The sequence below is a fragment of the Bombina bombina genome, chromosome 4 (genome assembly GCF_027579735.1).
Source record: "Bombina bombina isolate aBomBom1 chromosome 4, aBomBom1.pri, whole genome shotgun sequence".
Classification (NCBI taxonomy): domain Eukaryota; kingdom Metazoa; phylum Chordata; class Amphibia; order Anura; family Bombinatoridae; genus Bombina; species Bombina bombina.
Window position 1 is genome coordinate 814,205,276 of NC_069502.1, and position 21,964 is coordinate 814,227,239.

Consider the following 21,964-nt stretch of genomic DNA (forward strand, 5'->3'; position numbering starts at 1 on the left):
ACAGGGCACAGGTGAGTGTACATATGTGATGTGTCTGAGGGATACAGGGCACAGGTGAGTGTATGTGTATGATGTGTCTGAGGGATACAGGGCACAGGTGAGTGTACATATGTGATGTGTCTGAGGGATACAGGGCACAGGTGAGTGTACGTGTTTGATGTGTCTGAGGGATACAGGGCACAGGTGAGTGTACATGTGTGATGTGTCTGAGGGATACAGGGCACAGGTGAGTGTACGTGTGTGATGTGTCTGAGGGATACAGGGCACAGGTGAGTGTACATGTGTGATGTGTCTGAGGGATACAGGGCACAGGTGAGTGTACGTGTGTGATGTGTCTGAGGGATACAGGGCACAGGTGAGTGTACATATGTGATGTGTCTGAGGGATACAGGGCACAGGTGAGTGTACATATGTGATGTGTCTGAGGGATACAGGGCACAGGTGAGTGTACATATGTGATGTGTCTGAGGGATACAGGGCACAGGTGAGTGTACGTGTGTGATGTGTCTGAGGGATACAGGGCACAGGTGAGTGTACGTGTGTGATGTGTCTGAGGAATACAGGGCACAGGTGAGTGTACGTGTGTGATGTGTCTGAGGGATACAGTGCACAGGTGATTGTACTTGTGTGATGTTTGAGGGATACAGGGCACAGGTGAGTGTACACGTGTGATGTGCCTGAGGGATACAGGGAGCAGGTGAGTGTACGTGTGTGATGTTTGAGGGATACAGGGCACAGGTGAGTGTACGTGTGTGATGTGTCTGAGGAATACAGGGCACAGGTGAGTGTACACGTGTGATGTGCCTGAGGGATACAGTGCACAGGTGATTGTACTTGTGTGATGTTTTTGAGGGATACAGGGCACAGGTGAGTGTACGTGTGTAATGTGTCTGAGGGATACAGGGCACAGGTGAGTGTACGTGTGTGATGTGTCTGAGGGATACAGGGCACAGGTGAGTGTACATGTGTGATGTGTCTGAGGGATACAGGGCACAGGTGAGTGTACATGTGTGATGTGTCTGAGGGATACAGGGCACAGGTGAGTGTACGCGTGTGATGTGTCTCTGAGGGATACAGGGCACAGGTGAGTGTATGGTGTGTGATGTCTCTGAGGGATACAGGGTACAGGTGAGTGTACGTGTGTGATGTGTCTGAGGCATACAGTGCACAGGTGTTTTCATGGTTAAACTTTTTTTTTTACCATCCACTTGAAATACCAGATTGTGTGCAAGGGTAACGTTATTGGTTGTTCCTCACTCGTGTCTCAGTGATGCAGGGCACAGATGAGTTTACATGTAATGCATCCAATATAAGTAGAGCACAGGTGCGTGTATGTGTGACGTGTCTGAGGGATGTCGGGCTCTGGTGAGGTGTACAGGAATTATGTGTCTTAGGGACGCCGGATAAACGTGAATATATGTTTATGATGTGTCTGAGGGATGCAGGGTACAGGTGACTGAGGGTTGCAGGTGAGTGTATGCTGTCTGAGGGGTGCAGGGTTATTATTTTATATATAAATTATAGTTTATATATAACCGTGTCATGTTTCTGAAGCTTCTATTAAAGGCACATGTAATAGAGCAAATCCTGCGCTCTTCATTCAAAGTATAGGATGCGCTAAATAAATGTCAGCCTCGGTAAAGGGACATGAAACCCTTAATTTTCTTTCATGATTCAGAGATAGAATGAAGAACAAAACCGTTAACCTTACCCTTAGTGTGACCTTGTGCACAATCATCAGAGACATGAAATTTTCAGATAGTTTTAGAGAGAATACAATTTTAAATAACTTTCCAATTTACTTCTATAATCTAATTTTCTTCATTCTCTTGTTATCAAAGGATACCAAGAGAACAAAACAAATTAGATAATAAAAATTAAATTGGAAAGTTGTTTAAAATTGTATTCTCTCTGAATCTATCTGAAAGCTTCATGTCTCTAATGACGATTCTGCACAAGATCACACTAAGGGTAACGTTAACAGTTTTGTTCCACTTGTGCCTCATGAATGCAGCGCACTGGTGTCTGAGGGATACAGGGTACAGGTGAGTGTACGTGTGAGATGTGTCTGAGGGATACAGGGTACAGGTGAGTGTACGTGTGAGATGTGTCTGAGGGATACAGGGCACAGGTGAGTGTACATATGTGATGTGTCTGAGGGATACAGGGCACAGGTGAGTGTATGTGTATGATGTGTCTGAGGGATACAGGGCACAGGTGAGTGTACATGTGTGATGTGTCTGAGGGATACAGGGCACAGGTGAGTGTACGTGTGTGATGTGTCTGAGGGATACAGGGCACAGGTGAGTGTACATGTGTGATGTGTCTGAGGGATACAGGGCACAGGTGAGTGTACGTGTGTGATGTGTCTGAGGGATACAGGGCACAGGTGAGTGTACATATGTGATGTGTCTGAGGGATACAGGGCACAGGTGAGTGTACATATGTGATGTGTCTGAGGGATACAGGGCACAGGTGAGTGTACATATGTGATGTGTCTGAGGGATACAGGGCACAGGTGAGTGTACGTGTGTGATGTGTCTGAGGGATACAGGGCACAGGTGAGTGTACGTGTGTGATGTGTCTGAGGAATACAGGGCACAGGTGAGTGTACGTGTGTGATGTGTCTGAGGGATACAGTGCACAGGTGATTGTACTTGTGTGATGTTTGAGGGATACAGGGCACAGGTGAGTGTACACGTGTGATGTGCCTGAGGGATACAGGGCACAGGTGAGTGTACGTGTGTGATGTTTGAGGGATACAGGGCACAGGTGAGTGTACGTGTGTGATGTTTGAGGGATACAGGGCACAGGTGAGTGTACGTGTGTGATGTGTCTGAGGGATACAGGGCACAGGTGAGTGTACGTGTGTGATGTGTCTGAGGGATACAGGGCACAGGTGAGTGTACATGTGTGATGTGTCTGAGGGATACAGGGCACAGGTGAGTGTACATGTGTGATGTGTCTGAGGGATACAGGGCACAGGTGAGTGTACGCGTGTGATGTGTCTGAGGGATATAGGGCACAGGTGAGTGTACATGTGTCATGTGCCTGAGGGATACAGCGCACAGGTGAGTGTACATGTGTCATGTGTCGGAGGGATGCAGGGCACAGGTGAGTGTACGTGTGTGATGTGTCTGAGGGATACAGGGCACAGGTGAGTGTACGTGTGTGATGTGTCTGAGGGATACAGGGCACAGGTGAGTGTACGTGTGTGATGTGTCTGAGGGATACAGGGCACAGGTGAGTGTACATGTGTGATGTGTCTGAGGGATACAGGGCACAGGTGAGTGTACATGTGTGATGTGTCTGAGGGATACAGGGCACAGGTGAGTGTACGCGTGTGATGTGTCTGAGGGATACAGGGCACAGGTGAGTGTACATGTGTGATGTGTCTGAGGGATACAGGGCACAGGTGAGTGTACATGTGTGATGTGTCTGAGGGATACAGGGCACAGGTGAGTGTACGTGTGTGATGTCTCTGAGGGATACAGGGCACAGGTGAGTGTATGGTGTGTGATGTCTCTGAGGGATACAGGGCACAGGTGACTACGTTTGTGATGTGCCTGAGAGATACAGGGTCCAGTGAGTGTATATGTGTCATATGCCTGAGGGATACAGCGCACATGTGAGTGTACGTGTGTTATGTGTCTGAGGGATACAGGGTACTGGTGAGTGTACATATGGGATGTGTCTGAGGGATACAGGGCACAGGTGAGTGTACATATGGGATGTGTCGGAGGGATACAGGGCACAGGTGAGTGTACATGTGTCATGTGCCTGAGGGATACAGCGCACAGGTGAGTGTACATGTGTCATGTGCCTGAGGGATACAGCGCACAGGTGAGTGTACATGTGTGATGTGTCTGAGCGATACAGGGCACAGGTGAGTGTACGTGTGTGATGTGCCTGAGGGATACAGGGCACAGGTGAGTGTACGTGTGTGATGTCTCTGAGGGATACAGGGCACAGGTGAGTGTATGGTGTGTGATGTCTCTGAGGGATACAGGGTACAGGTGAGTGTATGTGTGTGATGTGTCTGAGGGATACAGTGCACAGGTGTTTTCATGGTTAAACTTTTTTTTTTACCATCCACTTGAAATACCAGATTGTGTGCAAGGGTAACGTTATTGGTTGTTCCTCACTCGTGTCTTAGTGATGCAGGGCACAGATGAGTTTACATGTAATGCATCCAATATAAGTAGAGCACAGGTGCGTGTATGTGTGACGTGTCTGAGGGATGTCGGGCTCTGGTGAGGTGTACAGGAATTATGTGTCTTAGGGACGCAGGATAAACGTGAATATATGTTTATGATGTGTCTGAGGGATGCAGGGTACAGGTGACTGAGGGTTGCAGGTGAGTGTATGCTGTCTGAGGGGTGCAGGGTTATTATTTTATATATAAATTATAGTTTATATATAACCGTGTCATGTTTCTGAAGCTTCTATTAAAGGCACATGTAAGTGTTTTTGTGTGAGGTGTCTGAGGGAAGCAGGTCACAGGTGAGTGTACGTGTGGTACATGTCTGAAGGTTGCAGAGTACAGGTGAGTGTACGTGTGTGATGTGTCCAAGGGACGCAGGGCGAAGGTGCGTGTATATGTGTGTGTCTAATATTACAACTTTCTTGTGCAGTGCTAAACTGTGATCATATTTATACGATCTATGCAGGTGATATTAAGACTGAAGTCACAATTAATACTGATCAGACTAATGACCTGGATGCTCTGAAGCAGGAAATCAGTGACAATATCAGAACTGGTGAGTGTACATGTGTGATTTGTCTAAGGGGCGCATTGCGCAGTTGAGTGTGCATGTGTGATGTGTCTGAGTGGTGCATGGACCAAGTGAGTGTACGTGTGTGACGTGTCTAAAGTATGAAGGTCACATGTGTGTGTCTAATATTACAACTTCCTTGTGCAGTTTTAAAAAGCTAAAATGTGATCATATTTATATAATCTCTGCAGGTGACGTTAAGACTGAAGTTACACTTAATGCTGAACAAACAAATGATCTGCATGTAAAGAGTCCACTGGAAGTTGTGAAGCAGGAAATCAGTGACAATATCAGTACAGGTGAGTGCACGTGTGTGATGTGTCTGAGGGATATAGATCACCTGCCTTATCTCTTTTCAGTAAAACACACAGGTGAAAACGTCCCTGTTATTTGTAGGTGATTGTGATAAAATATATATATGACTGAAATCCCAGTCTAAATTATTAAAGAAAAGTAAATATTTTTGTCTGAACTTTATTAAATCCCTTAATATATCTGACATGTTCTGTCATATAACTGTGTTCTATTCTCCCCCACTAGTAACATGTCAACATAACTTAACCCTTTGTTGTTTTTTTTATTTTATTTATTTAAATAATAAATTATAGTTAAGAAACTCTGTCATGTTTTAATAGCTTCTATTAAAGGGACATAAAACCCAAACTTTTTCTTTCATGATTCAGATTTAGCGTACAATTTAACGTACACATGACTAGAGCACTTCATGGGTGTAAAAGAAAATGTGCTACCATATTGTGCGCTTGCTATAATATTCTTGCTAAACTGCTGCCATATAGTTCTGCAGACTCGTGCACGCTTCTGAGCTTACCTCCCTCGTTTTCAACAAAGGATACGAAGCAAACAAAGAAAATGTAATAGAAGTAAATTGGAAGGGTGTTTAAAATTGGATGGTGTGTCTAAAATATGAAAGAGAACAATTTTAGAGGTTTAATATCCTTATATAATATGTGTAATGTATTTGTAAAAATGTTGTTGGATCTGTGCACAGTATACAAGGTGTGATAAAGTGATGGGAATAAATACATTTCTAGGCATTCACATTATTGCAAAACAATCTCACAATTAATATAATCAAAAATATATTTACAATCTTCTTTGGACCAATACCCAAGTTAGCATACTGTAATACTAATAAATATCAGCAGACTCTTCTCATACCCCCGTAGCTCTTGGCTCACGCCTGACGTACGTTTCACCTGTCAGAGCTTTCTCAAAGCCACCTTTGAGAATCCTAAGTTTATTGGATTTCACAGAATCATAGTGCTAATGGTATAGGGAATGTCCCCCGGTAGACTGTTTGTGCAGTAAACTTGAGTTTGATATGTGTTTAAATGAAGACCAGACAACTTTCATTCAGACCAATTCTGGATCTGAAGTTTTTGAATCATTTTGTAAGGGTCCCAACTTTCAAGATGGTGACTATAAGCACTATTCTGCCTTTTGTTCAGCAAGGTCATTTCATGTCCAATAGACTTACAGGATGCATATCTTCACATTTGGAATTTATCCAGACCATTATTGGTTTCTGAGATTCTCTTTTCTAGACAAGCATTACCAATTTGTCGCTCTTCCATTTGGCCTGGCGACAGCTCCAAGAATCTTTTCGAAGGTTCTCTGTGCCCTTCTATCTGTAATCAGAGAGTAGGGTATTGCGGTGTTTCCTTATTTGTACGATATCTTGGTACTAGCTCAGTCTTTACATTTAGCAGAATCTCACACAAGTCAACTAGTGTTGTTTCTTCAAAGACATGGTTGGAGAATCAAAGAGTTTCTTGATTCCTCAGACAAGGGTCACCTTTTTAGGTTTCCAGATAGATTCAGTGTCCATGACTTTGTCCTTAACAGACAAGAGATGAATGAAATTGGTTTCAGCCTGTCTAAACCTTCAGTCTCGATCATTCCCTTCAGTGGCTATGTGCATGGAAGTTTTAGGTCTCATGACTGCAGCATCTGACACAATCCCCTTTGCTCGTTTTCATATGAGACGTCTGCAGCTTTGTATGCTGAATCAATGGTGCAGGGATTATACTCGGATATCACAGTTGATATTCTTAAATCCCAACACTCAACTCTCTCTGACTTGGTGGTTAGACCATCATCGTATTGTTCAAGGGGCCTCTTTTGTTCATCCTTCCTGGATGGTAGTCTCTACAAATGCAAGTCTTTCAGGTTGGGGAGCTGTCTGGGGGTCTCTGACAGCACAAGGGGTTTATAATCCTCAAGAGGCGAGAATACAATCAATATTTTAGAACTGTGCTATTTTCAGGGCTCTTCAGGCTTGGCCTCTATTAAAGAGAGAACCATTCATTCGTTCTCAGACAGACAATATCACAACGGTGGCATATGTCAATCATCAGGGTGAGACTCGCAGTCCTTTAGCTATGAAAGAAGTATCTTGGATACTTTCTTGGGCGGAATCCAACTCCTCTCTAATTTCTGCGATACATATCCCAGGTGTAGACAATTGGGAAGCGGATTATCTCAGCTGTCAGACTTTACATCCTGGGGAGTGGTCTCTCCATCCAGATATATTTTGTCAGATTGTACAGATGTGGGATCTTCCAGAAATAGATCTGATGGCTTCCCATCTAAACAAGAAACTTCCCAGGTACCTTTCCAGGTCCAGGGATCCTCAGGCAGAGATGGAGAATGCGTTAGCAGTTCTTTGGTTTTACCAACCTGCTTATATTTTTCCGCCTCTAGTTCTTCTTCCAAGGGTGATCTCCAAGATCATAATGGAACAATTACGTGTTTCTGATAGCACCAGCATGACCTCACAGATTTTGGTTTGTGGATCTTGTCTGGTGTCAAGTTGCCAACCTTGGCCACTTCCTTTAAGACCAGACCTTCTGTCTCAAGGGTCGTTTTTCCATCAGAATCTCAAATCGCTAAATTTGAAGCTATGGACATTTAACACTTATTGCTTAGTCATAGAGGTTTCTCTGACTCCGTGATTAATGCTATGCTACAGGCTCGTAAGTCTGTTTCAAGGAAGATTTATTATCGGGTTTGGAAAACCTATATTTCATGGTATTCTTCTCATAAAATCTCTTTGCATTCTTTTAGAATTCCTAGAATTTTATAGTTTCTTTAGGGTGGTTTGGATAAAGGTTTGTCTGCAAGTACTTTGAAGGGGGACACATCTCTACTCTTTCTGTTTTATGTCATAGAAAGATTGCTAAACTTCTTTATATTCACTGTGTTGTTCAGGCTTTGGTTCATATCAAGCCTGTTATTAAATCAATTCTTTCCTCCTTGGAGTCTTAATTTGGTTTTGAAGGTTTTGCAGGCCTATGCATTCTTTGGATATTAAAATACTTTCTTGGAAAGTGTTGTTCCTTTTGGCTATCTATTCAGCTAGGAGAGTTTCTGAATTATCTGCTCTCTCTTGTGAGCCTCCTTTTCTGATTTTCCATCAGGATAAAGCTGTTTTGCGGACTTCATTTACATTTTTGCCTAAAGTTGTGAATTCTATCAACATTAGTAGGGAAATTGTTGTTCCTTCTTTGTGTCCTAATCCTAATAATGCTCTTGAAAGATCTTTACATTCTTTTGGATTTTGTACGAGCTTTGAAATACTATGTCAAAGCTACTAAGGATTTCAGAAAAACTTCTACTCTATTTGTTGTTTTTTCTGGTTCCAGGAAATGTCAGAAAGCATCTGCCATTTCTTTGGCATCTTGGTTAAAGCTTTTGATTCACAAAGCTTATTTGGAGCGGTGCAATCTCCACCTCAGAGGACCACAGCTCATTCTACTAGATCAGTTGCCACTTTTTGAGCTTTTAAGAATGAAGCTTCTGTGGATCAGATTTGCAAAGCAGCAACTTGGTCTTCTTTGCATACATTTACTAAATTTTACCATTTTGATGTATTTGCTTCTTCTGAAGCAGTATTTGGTAAAAATAGTTCTTCAGGCAGCTGTCTCAGTTTGATTCTTCTGCTTATGATTTAAGTTTTTTTCTTGAGATGTATAAGAAAAACTTATTTTTGTTTAGATTTAATTTCTCAGTGGAAATATCAGTTTTTATTGTATCCCTCCCTCTCTAGTGACTCTTCTGTGGTCTTCCACATCTTTGGTATTTATATCCCATATGTCACTAGCACATTAACTCTTGCCAATTACATTAAAGAAAACATAATTTATGTAAGAACTTACCGGATAAATTCATTTCTTCCATATTGGCAAGAGTCCATGAGGCCCACCCTTTTTATGGTGGTTTTGATTATTTTTTTTGTATAAAAGCACAATTATATTTCCAGTTCCTCTTTTTGTATGCTTTTTTACTTCTTTTTTGTTATCACCTCACTACTTGGCTATTCGTTAAACTGAATTGTGGGTGTGGTGGGAGGTGTATTTATAGGCATTTTGAGGTTTGGGAAATTTTGCCCCTCCTGGTAGGAATGTATATCCCATACGTCACTAGCTCATGGACTCTTGCCAATATGAAAGAAATTAATTTATCAGGTAAATTCTTACATAAATTATGTTTTTCTATAAGTGAAGTTAGGGGGGATGGTTTAGACGATATGTTAGTATGTGTAGTTAGGATGTGCTCCCACATATTGAAGGTTTCCGCTATCAGCGGAGAGTTATGTAGCAATATGTTTTTGGGTTTCTCTATGCTCCAGTATAGTCTCCCCAAATGAGGAGTATCAGTGATTAAATGTTCTAGCTAGACCCATCTCTTGTGGTTATACTGTATGTGCCAATCAACTATTCTTTACAAAATTATGGATTGCCTGTAAAAGGTTATGTTAGGTATGCCTAGCCCACCTTGAAGCTTTGGAGTTTGCATGATTTTGTTGTTGATTCTGGGGGGCCTTCTGTTCCAGACAAAATTACTAAATGCTTTTTGTATACATGGGATCTAGTTTTTGGGTAATGGGATCGGTAGAGTTTGGAGGATGTACAATAATCTGGGGAAAATGTTCATTTTGATGACATTTATTCTACCAATCCATTAATTTTTTTTTGACAACCACGAAGAAAGATCTCTAATAATTTTTTTTTTCATCGGTTCGTAATTTCTGTAAAATGTTTCTTCTATTGTCTTTGCTAATTCAATACCTAGGTAATGGAGTGTATGTTGGCACCAAGAGAAAGGAGTCAGTTTTTTTACTTTATGTATGGTTTGTTCATCTAAATTAATACTTAGTACCTCTGATTTAGATGTGTTTATCTTAATGTTAGAGAGTGAGTAGAACATTTGGAATTCTTGTAGTAATGGAGGAATAGAGATTTCTGGTTCAGTGAGTGAAAAAAGTATGTCATCCGCGAATAGTAAGATGCAAGTTTCTCTCGTTCTGTGCGTAGAGCAAGTAGTAGGGTATGATCAGAGGGGGAACATTTATATTGTCGTTCTAATGATTCTATATTAGCTAGTAGGGATGATAAATATGTGTGATTTTTTTTTCATTATGAATGCTTTTATTCCTATAATTTTGCCTTTTATTACGCATTTGTGGGCCTCTCATATGTCTATCGGGGATACATCTGGTGATGGATTGAGAGATCTTTTGCATCACTACGGGCTCTGATAAAAGGTAATCATCCTTTCGCCAAATAAAGTCTTGGATTGGTTTAGATGGCCAAGTTAAAGTGCCTATTACTGATGCATTGTCTGACCAGGATATAGGGGATATTTGCTAAGAGTTAAATAGGGACGGACCTGTTGTGTCCATAAGGATATAATCGATCCTGGTATAAACTTTATGGGGGCATGAGTAGAATGTATAATCTCTTTGGGTTAGAAACCCTCCAAAGGCCATGGACAGTTAACTTTTTAAGGTAGGCATTAGTGCGATTTATATGTGAGATTGGAATCGAAGAGTTCATAGACGTGCAGTCCAATAGTGAGTTTAATGGCATATTTAAGTCTCCGCAAATTATTAGTATTCCCTTTTGATGCTGTAGGATAAGGTTGGTTACTATCTTGATAAAGGTTGCTTGCTTTGAATTCAGAGTATAATAGAAACCAATGTGACTGGGCGACCGTAGAGACCGTAGAGATATACCAAATTAGACCTTAAAGGGGCATATAATTTAATTCGGATCAAGAAGGGACATGAATGGAAAACAGCTTTCCGAACACGTTATGGGTTGTTTCAGTACAACGTTATGCCGTTCGGATTAAGTAACGCACCGGCAACTTTCCAACACTTTATTAATGAGATATTCAGAGATTTAACTGACATATGTGTCATCATATATTTAGATGACATTCTCATCTATTCCAAAAATTTACAGGATCATGAAAAACATGTCAGATGGGTTCTCACCCGCCTTCGGCAACATAGACTTTTTGCTAAATTGGAAAAATGTAATTTTCATGTTAAACAGATTAAATTCCTTGGATATATTTTATCGCCTAAAAAGATCCAGATGGATCCTGAAAAGATAAACACAATCCAGGAATGGACCATACCACGTACTGTTCGAGCGCTACAGAGATTTCTGGGCTTCTCAAATTTCTACAGAAAGTTCATTAAAGATTTTTCCACCATTGTAAGACCCCTAACGCAACTCACTAGGAAGACTCATAGGTTTCACTGGAATCAAGAAGCTCAGAAGGCTTTCGACAATCTAAAGCATTGTTTTTCTACTGCTCCAATTTTGACATTACCTGATTATCAGTCTCAATTCATATTAGAGGTTGATGCCTCCAACACTGGGATAGGAGCAGTACTATCACAAATAAATAAGGAAAACCATGAATTGCATCCCGTGGCATTTTATTCCAGAACTCTGCTTCCAGCCGAATGTAATTATAGCATCGGTGACAAAGAGCTGTTGGCCATAAAGAGTTCACTAGAGCACTGGAGACATTTATTAGAAGGGTCTAAAGAACCTTTCTTGATTTACACTGACCACAAAAACCTTGAGTATTTAAAAAAAAGTAAGACTCTCAGCACGTCAGGTCAGATGGTCTCTATTTTTGGACCGCTTTAATTTCCATATTACTTACAGGCCAGGTCACTCTAATATAAAAGCTGATGCTCTCTCCAGAATGTTTGATCCAGCAAACACCTCTGAGACCCTCAATCCCATCATCTCAGAAGAGAGATTTATTAACTCTCTCTCAAATCTAGAAAAAGAAATACTTCTCGAAACACAAAAGGAAAATAATTACCCTACGATTTGTGTGAAAGATATTACATCAGGGTTGATGTGTCATAATGACAGAATATACATACCCAAGACTCTCAGAAATGTAATATTAAAACACTATCACGACAATGTTTTGGCTGGACATAAAGGCGTACAAAAAACCACAGACTTGATCAAACGATACTTCTGGTGGCCTCAATTAAAACATGACGTTATACATCATTTAAAAGCTTGTGATACATGTGCAAGAAATAAAGTAGCACATAAAAAACCTATAGGATTATTAACAACATTGCCAATACCAGATATGCCATGGTCCACCATATCAATGGACTTTATTGTAGATCTACCAGTCTCACGACATTACACCACCATTTTAGTGGTGATAGACCACTTAACTAAACTAGGTCATTTCATCCCTCTGAAAAATTTACCTACAGCCAATATCACTGCAAAGGTCTTCTTGGATAATATAGTAAAACTACATGGGTTACCAAACACTATAATCACTGATCGAGGTACTCAGTTCACCTCAGCTTTTTGGAGATCTCTATGTAAACTTTTACGAATAGATACACGATTCACTACTGCCTTTCATCCCCAATCAAATGGGTTGACTGAACGCCTAAATCAAACATTGGAGCAGTTTCTTCGTTGTTATCTATGTCATCTCCAGGATGACTGGGCTGACTACCTCCCGATGGCAGAGTTTTCGTATAATAACTCAATATCCTCCTCAACCAAGGTATCACCTTTCTTTGCCACATATGGTTTCCACCCTACCACTATAACATTATCTCATACCACAGTAAATTGTCCTGGAGCAATAGATTTCACTACCTCCTTACAGGACAGACTGCAGTTGCTCAAGACACATCTACAGGAAGCCCAAGAACATCAAAAGAAGTATTACGACTTGCATCACTCCCCCAGTCCCACATATGACATAGGTGACTTAGTTTTACTATCCACAAAGTACCTAAAACTCAGAGTACCCTGTAAAAAATTGGCCAACCAATTTATTGGTCCTTTTCCAATTGAGGCAATAGTGAACCCGAACGCAGTCCGGTTGACCTTGCCTAAGGATCTTACAGTCCATCCGACTTTCCATGTTTCTTTGATTAAACCCTACAAAACTGACCCCTTACTACCTCAGGTGGATCCACCTCCGCCCATATACCACCAGAATCAGTTGGAATACGAAGTGGAATCCATTCTTGACTCTCGGATACGCCGAGGAGTCTTGCAGTTCCTGATACAGTGGAAGGGTTATGGTCCTGAAAGTAACTCCTGGGAGTCTTCTGAGGATGTGCATGCTCCTGATCTGCTCTCCGCCTTCCATCGTCGTTATCCTGAAAAGCCCTTTCTTCACACCCCTGATGTTCGCCCTTGAGGAGGGGGATATGTGATATACCTTTAAGGTATCTCCCTGCATGCTCTCTGATCCTTTAAAAGGGATCCTCCTACAATCATTCCTTGCCTGATTATTGAGAAGCTATACTGCCTTGTGGCTGCTCTCTTTGCTCTTTCACAGGTCTAATTCAATTTTGCTGAAAGAAGTATTGATACTTCTACTCCTCTCTTCAAACATCAAGTGGATTCTACTATTCAACCTAACCGTTGTTATTAGTAGCTGCCTTGCTTATTCCATACTTATCTGGATAATCACCACTACGGAACTCCCTGCAGCTCCTGTCAGTCTCAGTCTCTGACCTCAGATACCGCTACAGCAACCCGACACTGAATCGCCAAACCGGAAGTGAGTCACGCATTCACCGTAAGTTCTCTCACTCTAGCTGCGGTCAGCTCCTCTCAGCACACGCAGGTATAACCGAGTTTGTTATCCTATTTCTTGAACTTTGCTAATGTTATCAGTCTTCTACCTTGCTATACTAAAGTTGTAGTAAAGAAATCGATTCTGACACATAAACTTTAGGAGTTATTAACAAGCTGTTCTGGACATGGATAAAGGTTCAGTTGTTACTGCATATATTGTGATCTGATCCAAGGCTGATTCAAACAAATAGAGTGATTGGGATTGTAAATATTTTATGAGTGAATGTGTGTGAAGGTAACTGGATTATTAAACTCTTGTCTAAGGATTCATGCATTCTAAGAAGTAATATTAACCTATGTACTTTGCCCTAACTAAGGTTTCTGATTTACATTAATCAGAGATTACTGAATATCTTATCTTACTGGCTAATAACTGCTCACTGTTTCTTTTCCTGTGTAACTAAGTCAGTGTTTGCAGGAATAGCTATACAAAAGAGCAACATTTATACCATTTAGTTGGTACAGAGTGAGTGGATTCATTACACTGTCTCTTATTGTTTTGATTGCTGTGAATGGGATGTTTTTCCTTATTAGAATTCCAACACCATGTTTTTTGGATTTAGGATGGGAATTGTAATAGCATGTGCTGAATTTAAATTTAAAGGTTAAAGGTTCTTTGCTTTTAATAAAGTGAGTTTCTTGGATAAATGCCAAATCCGTTTTGTGTCTATCAAATTCCCTCAATGCTTGGGTTCTCTTATATGGTATGTTAAGTCCTTTGGCATTTATTGGAATCTAGGGCTTTTTTGTTATATTGATGAGAAGCCATGAAGGGAGGAGGTAAGGAGGATAATGGTTGTTGCTAGCTTGTAGTTAGTATCAGAAATGTAGTTGAATGTTTTGGATTGTTGTGCGTGTTTCTTGAACAGGAGTGGCAGCACAAAAGTAGTTAAAACAATAGTATAACATATTAAATAAAACAGTATCATCGGATTTGTCTTGAGTGACTGTATTGAGGAAGTGTTTTCTACTCTTTGATTCATAGTAAGGTAATCAAGGGTGAACAAGATAGCCAAGGTATTGTGACCGTAGAATCTATTTTAGTTGCCTATAACACCATGGTCCTATGTTTAAGGCTATGAAAGTGTGATAACCCTTAAAAGAATTCTTACATATGAGAGTTCTTTGGATAATGATTCGTCACAGCGTAGCTATATCCACATGGGGCCCCCACACAACTCTTTAGGTGGATTTATTTACACTACGTGGATGTGTTGTGATTGTGTTGACCCCGTGCAGAAGCAGCCAGGCACAAGTTTAATTTTCCATGGTATATCAACAACATTTAACTTTTAAACAATACACAGGTTGTAAAATATAATCGAAACATGAAGGATGTATAAACTTGAGTCTCTAGAATATCACGATTCATGACCAGAAGTTATAGTCCATAAGCTAAACTTCACTCTTAGGAGTCTATTCTAAAACCATAATTACTGGGTGTAGACCAATAATCTCAAACTTTAATAATTTTTAACATGGATGATGTGTGTTCAGGTCATATAGGTTGGTGTCATCATCGCATAACTATTAATCTAGCTCACCGATACTGCCACCACACGGACCACACTTGTGATTTCCTAAACAGTGCTGCCTCCACCACTTGGATATATACAGAGTGAGTTAGCCCATGTGCCAGTTACTGTGCCCCCAACATAGATTTATACTGAACACTTGTATTATTAAATTATGGTTTAACTTTGTGTGAACCTTTGCCGCTTTCTGCATACATATTGATTATACAACCTTTTTAAGCTGGAATAGCCATCTTCTAAGCAAGTATTCTTCCCAGGTTAGAATTAATGTCTCTTCATTTAATAGGTGGGTCTTTAGCTCTTCTTTTGGAAACCATGGTTCATCTTGAGGTTTGCTGTTTTAGTTGGTTACTAGGATTTGTATCACTGGTGTCCTGTCCCTGTTGTTGTGGTTGCGGAAAGGTTATGTTGAAACTTTTAGACAAATTCTCAAGGTCCCTCAATATCTTTGTATGCATGCATTTTACCATCTTTGTGAATTAAGAGGCTAAAAAGGGAATCCCCAATGATATCTAATTTTGTTCTCTTGTAGAACAGAAGTGATAAATTTGAGAGAGCGTCTCTTTTCTGTTGTAGTTGGACAGAGGTTTTGGAAGATTTGGAGGTCTTTCCCTTGGAAGGATATGGAGCCTTGGGTTCTTGCTTGTTTCCAAATAGCTTCCTTATAAAGGCGAATTTTATGATTATATCCCTAGGGGGACTTGCTGGGTTTGGTCTCGGTCTTAAGGCTCTGTGAGCCCTTTCTATTGAAGATTCTGGTATGTCTAACGATGGGTCAAGATGTTTAAAGAGTTGGAGGAGGTAAGTAGTTAAAGCTTCCTGGGTGACTTCTTCAGGGACTCCTCTTATCCTGAGATTGCTGCACCTATTCCTGTTATCCAGGTCCTCAACTTTCAACTGTAGCTCTTGTATTATGGAATCTTGGCAGTTAAGATGCTGGGTGTTATTGCTGACTATTGATTTCAGGCTTTCTTGACCCTCTTCCAAACATTCAATTCTGGAACCTAACTCCTTGATGTCTTTCCTTATAGAAGATAGTTCTGACTTTATGAAGGATTTTAAGTCCGCAATATCAGATTTTGATGGGTGAGCAGCTATTGTGCTCTGGATTTGGGATAGTTGGTCAGTAGAGGATTGAGGGAGTGCTGCTATGTTGTCAGGTTGTTTAACACTTTCTGGAGCAGATTGTGAATCCTGTTCTTGTGCTGAAAAAAAGTGCTTACTGATGGAGTATTTGAGGCTGTCTGTTTTTTTGCCCCCCTCTGTTAGATTTCCTTGCTGCCATATGCAGTGAAAAAGCAAATTTATGTAACCTGCTTTTTTAGCTGATTGTTCCTGTTAATGTCCAAAGTATTTTCTTTTTAAGTGCTGTTGATACAGGGTTCAAAGGTATTTATATAAAGAATATTCCTAACTCCACTGTAGATAGTATTCCCTCCGGGTAGATGTTGTATATGGGGCTGTTTCGCTCTATGCAAAGACTATTTGTCTGGATTATTTTTCTATTTCGTATGGCTCAGATTGTTTATTCAGGGATAGCTAACTTAATGCACACATTTAGGTGCCTGGAAGTGAGCCCCTCCGCTTTAATACTGGACGAGTTTTTCTGCAAGGGAGGACAAAAGAGAACTAACCCTCATTATGGTTAGAAAGCGTTTTAGAATAAGTGCTGGTTAGTTCTATATTACTGTGAGCCAGGAGTATGGAGGATCAAAGCATTCGTTCAGCCTGTCACTTAAGTGGGGTTCATTATGAAGATGTGATGCGTCATTACAGAGCTGTGCGGCCTGCTATATTGATTTTATCAAATACGCATATGGAAACAAATTTTTGCCTCAGGCAGTTCTCACCCTGATTGTTGTTGCCACACTGTGAGCGGAGATGTTCTCCATGTCCGTATTAAAGGCTGGTGTGTTAAAGTTTGTAGTGCGTCAATCCACCGGTTTTGCAGAGTCCTGAGAGCCGTTAAGGTGTAGGCCGTCTTCAAAGATGGCGGCCGGGCTTCTTCTTACAAGACAGGTTTTTTGTGCGGTAACTTATGCTGAATGACGGATTACCATTCAAAATCTCTTGCCAACTTGTTCTGGTGCTGAATAATCTGCTTAGTGATCGATTTCACCAGTTTTTGTAGCTGTATAGAGCCAAATGAGCAGAAAAGGATACAGAGCTTCACTGCAGTGCAGCCATTTCCCTGCACAGCTATGCCCCGCCTCTCGCAATATAACTTATTTTTTAATATAGATATGAAATTCAAATACCCTGGGCTCCACCACCCACTTCAAAAGTAAATGATTCTGTTAGCTAATGGTTTGCATTGTTCTCCAATCAGCGCTCTTCCCATATGGCACTTTTGCTGTAGCTAGGGTACTGGGAGAACAATTCAAACCGTTATTTCACAGAAAAATTGGCTTTCTTCTGTTAAGTGTGATCAGTCCACGGGTCATCATTACTTCTGGGATATTACTCCTCCCCAACAGGAAGTGCAAGAGGATTCACCCAGCAGAGCTGCCATATAGCTCCTCCCCTCTACGTCACTCCCAGTCATTCTCTTGCACCCAACGACTAGATAGGATGTGTGAGAGGACTATGGTGATTCTATTTAGTTTTATTCCTTCAATCAAAAGTTTGTTATTTTTTAATAGCACCGGAGTGTGTTATTCCTTCTCTGGTAGAATTAGAAGAAGAATCTACCAGAGTTTTTACTATGATTTTAGCCGGAGTAGTTAAGATCATATTGCTGTTTCTCGGCCATCTGAGGAGAGGTAAACTTCAGATCAGGGGACAGCGGGCGGATTAATCTGCAAAGAGGTATGTAGCAGCTTTTATTTTCTGACAATGGAATTGATGAGAAAATCCTGCCATACCGATATAATATCATGTATGTATATTTTACACTTCAGTATTCTGGGGAATGGTACTTCACTGGAATTACACTGTGTACATAAGACTTTAGCCTATTTTGCAAGCAACAGGCTTTTTAATAACTCTTAATTTATGTTAAACGTTTTTGCTGGAATGTAAAATCGTTTTCATTTTCTGAGGTACTGGGTGAATAAAATGTTTGGGCACTATTTTTCCACTTGGCAGTTGCTTGATCTAATTCTGACAGTTTACTGATCTCTCTCACTGTTGTGTGTGAGGGGGAGGGGCCTTTTTTGGCGCTTTTGCTACGCATCAAAAATTTCAGTCAGAAACTCATTGTTTTTCCTGCATGTTCCGGTTCATCTCTACAGAACTCAGGGGTCTTCAAAACTTGTTTTGAGGGAGGTAATCTTCACAGCAGAGCTGTGAGATTGTAGTTGACTGTGATAAAAAACGTTTATTCTTTAACTTTTTTTCTGCCATCAGGGTTAGTTATCCTTTGCTAATGGGAACAAACCTTTGCTAAAATTGTGTTTTTTACAAAGATTGATGCTGTAACCTTTTCAGTTTATTAATTTCAACTGTCATAAATCTTTCTGTGCTTCTTATAGGCACAGTACGTTTTCATTGTATTTTACTTGAATAATATTTCCAAGTTGCAAGTTTAGTTGCTAGTGTGTTAAACATGTCTGATTCAGAGGAAGAGACCTGTGCTATTTGTGCTAATGCCAAAGTGGAGCCCAATAGAAATTTATGTACTAACTGTATTGATGCTACTTTAAATAAAAGTCAATCTGTACAAATTGAACAAATTTCACCAAACAACGAGGGGTGAGTTATGCCGACTAACTCGCCTCACGTGACAGTACCTGCATCTCCCGCTCGGGAGGTGCGCGATATTGTGGCGCCCAGTACATCTGGGCGGCCATTACAAATAACATTACAAGATATGGCTACTGTTATGACTGAGGTTTTGGCTAAATTACCAGAGCTAAGAGGCAAGCGTGATCACTCTGGGGTGAGAACAGAGTGCGCTGATAATGCTAGGGCCATGTCAGATACTGCGTCACAACTTGCAGAACAAGAGGACGGAGAGCTTCATTCTGCGGCTGACGGTTCTGATCCAAACAGATTGGATTCAGATATTTTAAATTTTAAATTCAAGCTGGAAAACCTCTGTGTATTACTAGGGGAGGTGTTAGCGGCTCTGAATGATTGTAACACAGTTGCAATACCAGAGAAAATGTGTAGGTTGGATAAATATTTTGCTGTACCAACGAGTACTGACGTTTTTCCTATACCTAAGAGACTAACTGAAATTATTACTAAGGAGTGGGATAGACCCGGTGTGCCGTTCTCACCCCCTCCGATATTTAGAAAGATGTTCCCAATAGACACCACCACACGGGACTTATGGCAAACGGTCCCTAAGGTGGAGGGAGCAGTTTCTACTTTAGCTAAGCGTACCACTATCCCGGTGGAGGATAGCTGTGCCTTTTCAGATCCAATGGATAAAAAGTTAGAGGGTTACCTTAAGAAAATGTTTGTTCAACAAGGTTTTATATTGCAACCCCTTGCTTGCATTGCGCCGGTCACGGCTGCGGCGGCATTCTGGTTTGAGTCTCTGGAAGAGAACATTAGTTCAGCTACTCTGGACGACATTACGGACAGGCTTAGAATCCTTAAGCTAGCTAATTCATTCATTTCGGAAGCCGTAGTACATTTAACTAAACTTACGGCTAAGAATTCCGGATTCGCCATTCAGGCGCGCAGAGCACTGTGGCTAAAATCCTGGTCAGCTGATGCTACTTCTAAGTCCAAATTACTTAATATACCTTTCAAAGGGCAGACCTTATTTGGGCCCGGTTTGAAAGAAATTATCGCTGACATTACAGGAGGTAAAGGCCACGCCCTGCCTCAAGACAGAGCCAAACCTAAGGCTAGACAGTCTAATTTTCGTTCCTTTCGGAATTTCAAAGCAGGAGCAGCATCAACTTCCTCTGCTCCAAAACAAGAGGGATCTGTTGCTCGCTTCAGACAAGGCTGGAGACCTAACCAGTCTTGGAACAAGGGCAAGCAGGCCAGGAAACCTGCTGCTACCCCTAAGACAGCATGAATTGAGGGCCCCCGATCCGGGATCGGATCTAGTGGGGGGCAGACTTTCTCTCTTCGCCCAGGCTTGGGCAAGAGATGTCCAGGATCCCTGGGCGCTAGAGATAATATCTCAGGGATACCTTCTGGACTTCAAATACTCTCCTCCAAGAGAGAGATTTCATCTGTCAAGGTTGTCAACAAACCAAACAAAGAAAGAGGCGTTTCTACGCTGCGTACAAGAGCTTTTGTTAATGGGAGTAATCCATCCAGTTCCACGGTCGGAACAGGGACAAGGGTTTTACTCAAATCTGTTTGTGGTTCCCAAAAAAGAGGGAACTTTCAGACCAATCCTGGATTTAAAGATCCTAAACAAATTCCTAAGAGTTCCATCGTTCAAAATGGAGACTATTCGGACAATTTTACCCATGATCCAAAAGGGTCAGTACATGACCACAGTGGATTTAAAGGATGCTTACCTTCACATACCGATTCACAAAGATCATTACCGGTACCTAAGGTTTGCCTTCCTAGACAGGCATTACCAGTTTGTAGCTCTTCCATTCGGATTGGCTACAGCTCCAAGAATCTTCACAAAGGTTCTGGGTGCTCTTCTGGCGGTACTAAGACCGCGAGGAATCTCGGTAGCTCCGTACCTAGACGACATTCGGATACAAGCTTCAAGCTTTCAAACTGCCAAGTCTCATACAGAGTTAGTTCTGGCATTTCTAAGGTTGCATGGATGGAAGGTGAACGAAAAGAAAAGTTCTCTCTTTCCACTCACAAGAGTTCCCTTCCTGGGGACTCTTATAGATTCTGTAGAAATGAAGATTTACCTGACAGAAGACAGGTTAACAAGACTTCAAAGTGCTTGCTGCGTCCTTCATTCCATTCAACACCCGTCAGTGGCTCAATGCATGGAGGTAATCGGCTTAATGGTAGCGGCAATGGACATAGTACCCTTTGCACGCTTACACCTCAGACCACTGCAATTGTGCATGCTAAGTCAGTGGAATGGGGATTACTCAGACTTGTCCCCTTCTCTGAATCTGGATCAAGAGACCAGAAATTCTCTTCTATGGTGGCTTTCTCGGCCACATCTGTCCAGGGGGATGCCATTCAGCAGGCCAGACTGGACAATTGTAACAACAGACGCCAGCCTTCTAGGTTGGGGTGCCGTCTGGAATTCTCTGAAGGCTCAGGGACAATGGAGTCAGGAGGAGAGTCTCCTACCAATAAACATTCTGGAATTGAGAGCAGTTCTCAATGCTCTCCTGGCTTGGCCCCAGTTGACAACTCGGGGGTTCATCAGGTTTCAGTCGGACAACATCACGACTGTAGCTTACATCAACCATCAGGGAGGGACAAGAAGCTCCCTAGCAATGATGGAAGTATCAAAGATAATTCGCTGGGCAGAGTCTCACTCTTGCCACCTGTCAGCAATCCACATCCCGGGAGTGGAGAACTGGGAGGCGGACTTCTTAAGTCGTCAGACTTTTCATCCGGGGGAGTGGGAACTTTCATCCGGAGGTCTTTGCTCAAATACTTCGTCATTGCGGCAAACCAGAGATAGACCTCATGGCTTCTCGACAGAACGCCAAGCTTCCTCGTTACGGGTCCAGATCCAGGGATCCAGGAGCAGTCCTGATAGATGCCTTGACAGCACCTTGGGACTTCAGGATGGCTTATGTGTTTCCACCCTTCCCGATGCTTCATCGATTGATTGCCAGAATCA

General features: G+C 41.5%; 1 protein-coding gene across 2 annotated transcripts in view; it reads left to right on the plus strand.

Moving 5' to 3' along the window:
• LOC128657091 (gastrula zinc finger protein XlCGF57.1-like) overlaps nt 1-21,964 on the plus strand; it is a 64,867-nt gene that overhangs the window by 25,537 nt on the left and 17,366 nt on the right. The window contains exons 5-6 of one of the 2 annotated variants that reach the window (XM_053711334.1): nt 4,671-4,760; nt 4,967-5,074. In XM_053711334.1, coding sequence (XP_053567309.1) covers nt 4,671-4,760; nt 4,967-5,074 — 198 coding nt within the window. The remainder of the gene's footprint in view (nt 1-4,670; nt 4,761-4,966; nt 5,075-21,964) is intronic. The other variant, XM_053711335.1, reaches the window with a different exon arrangement.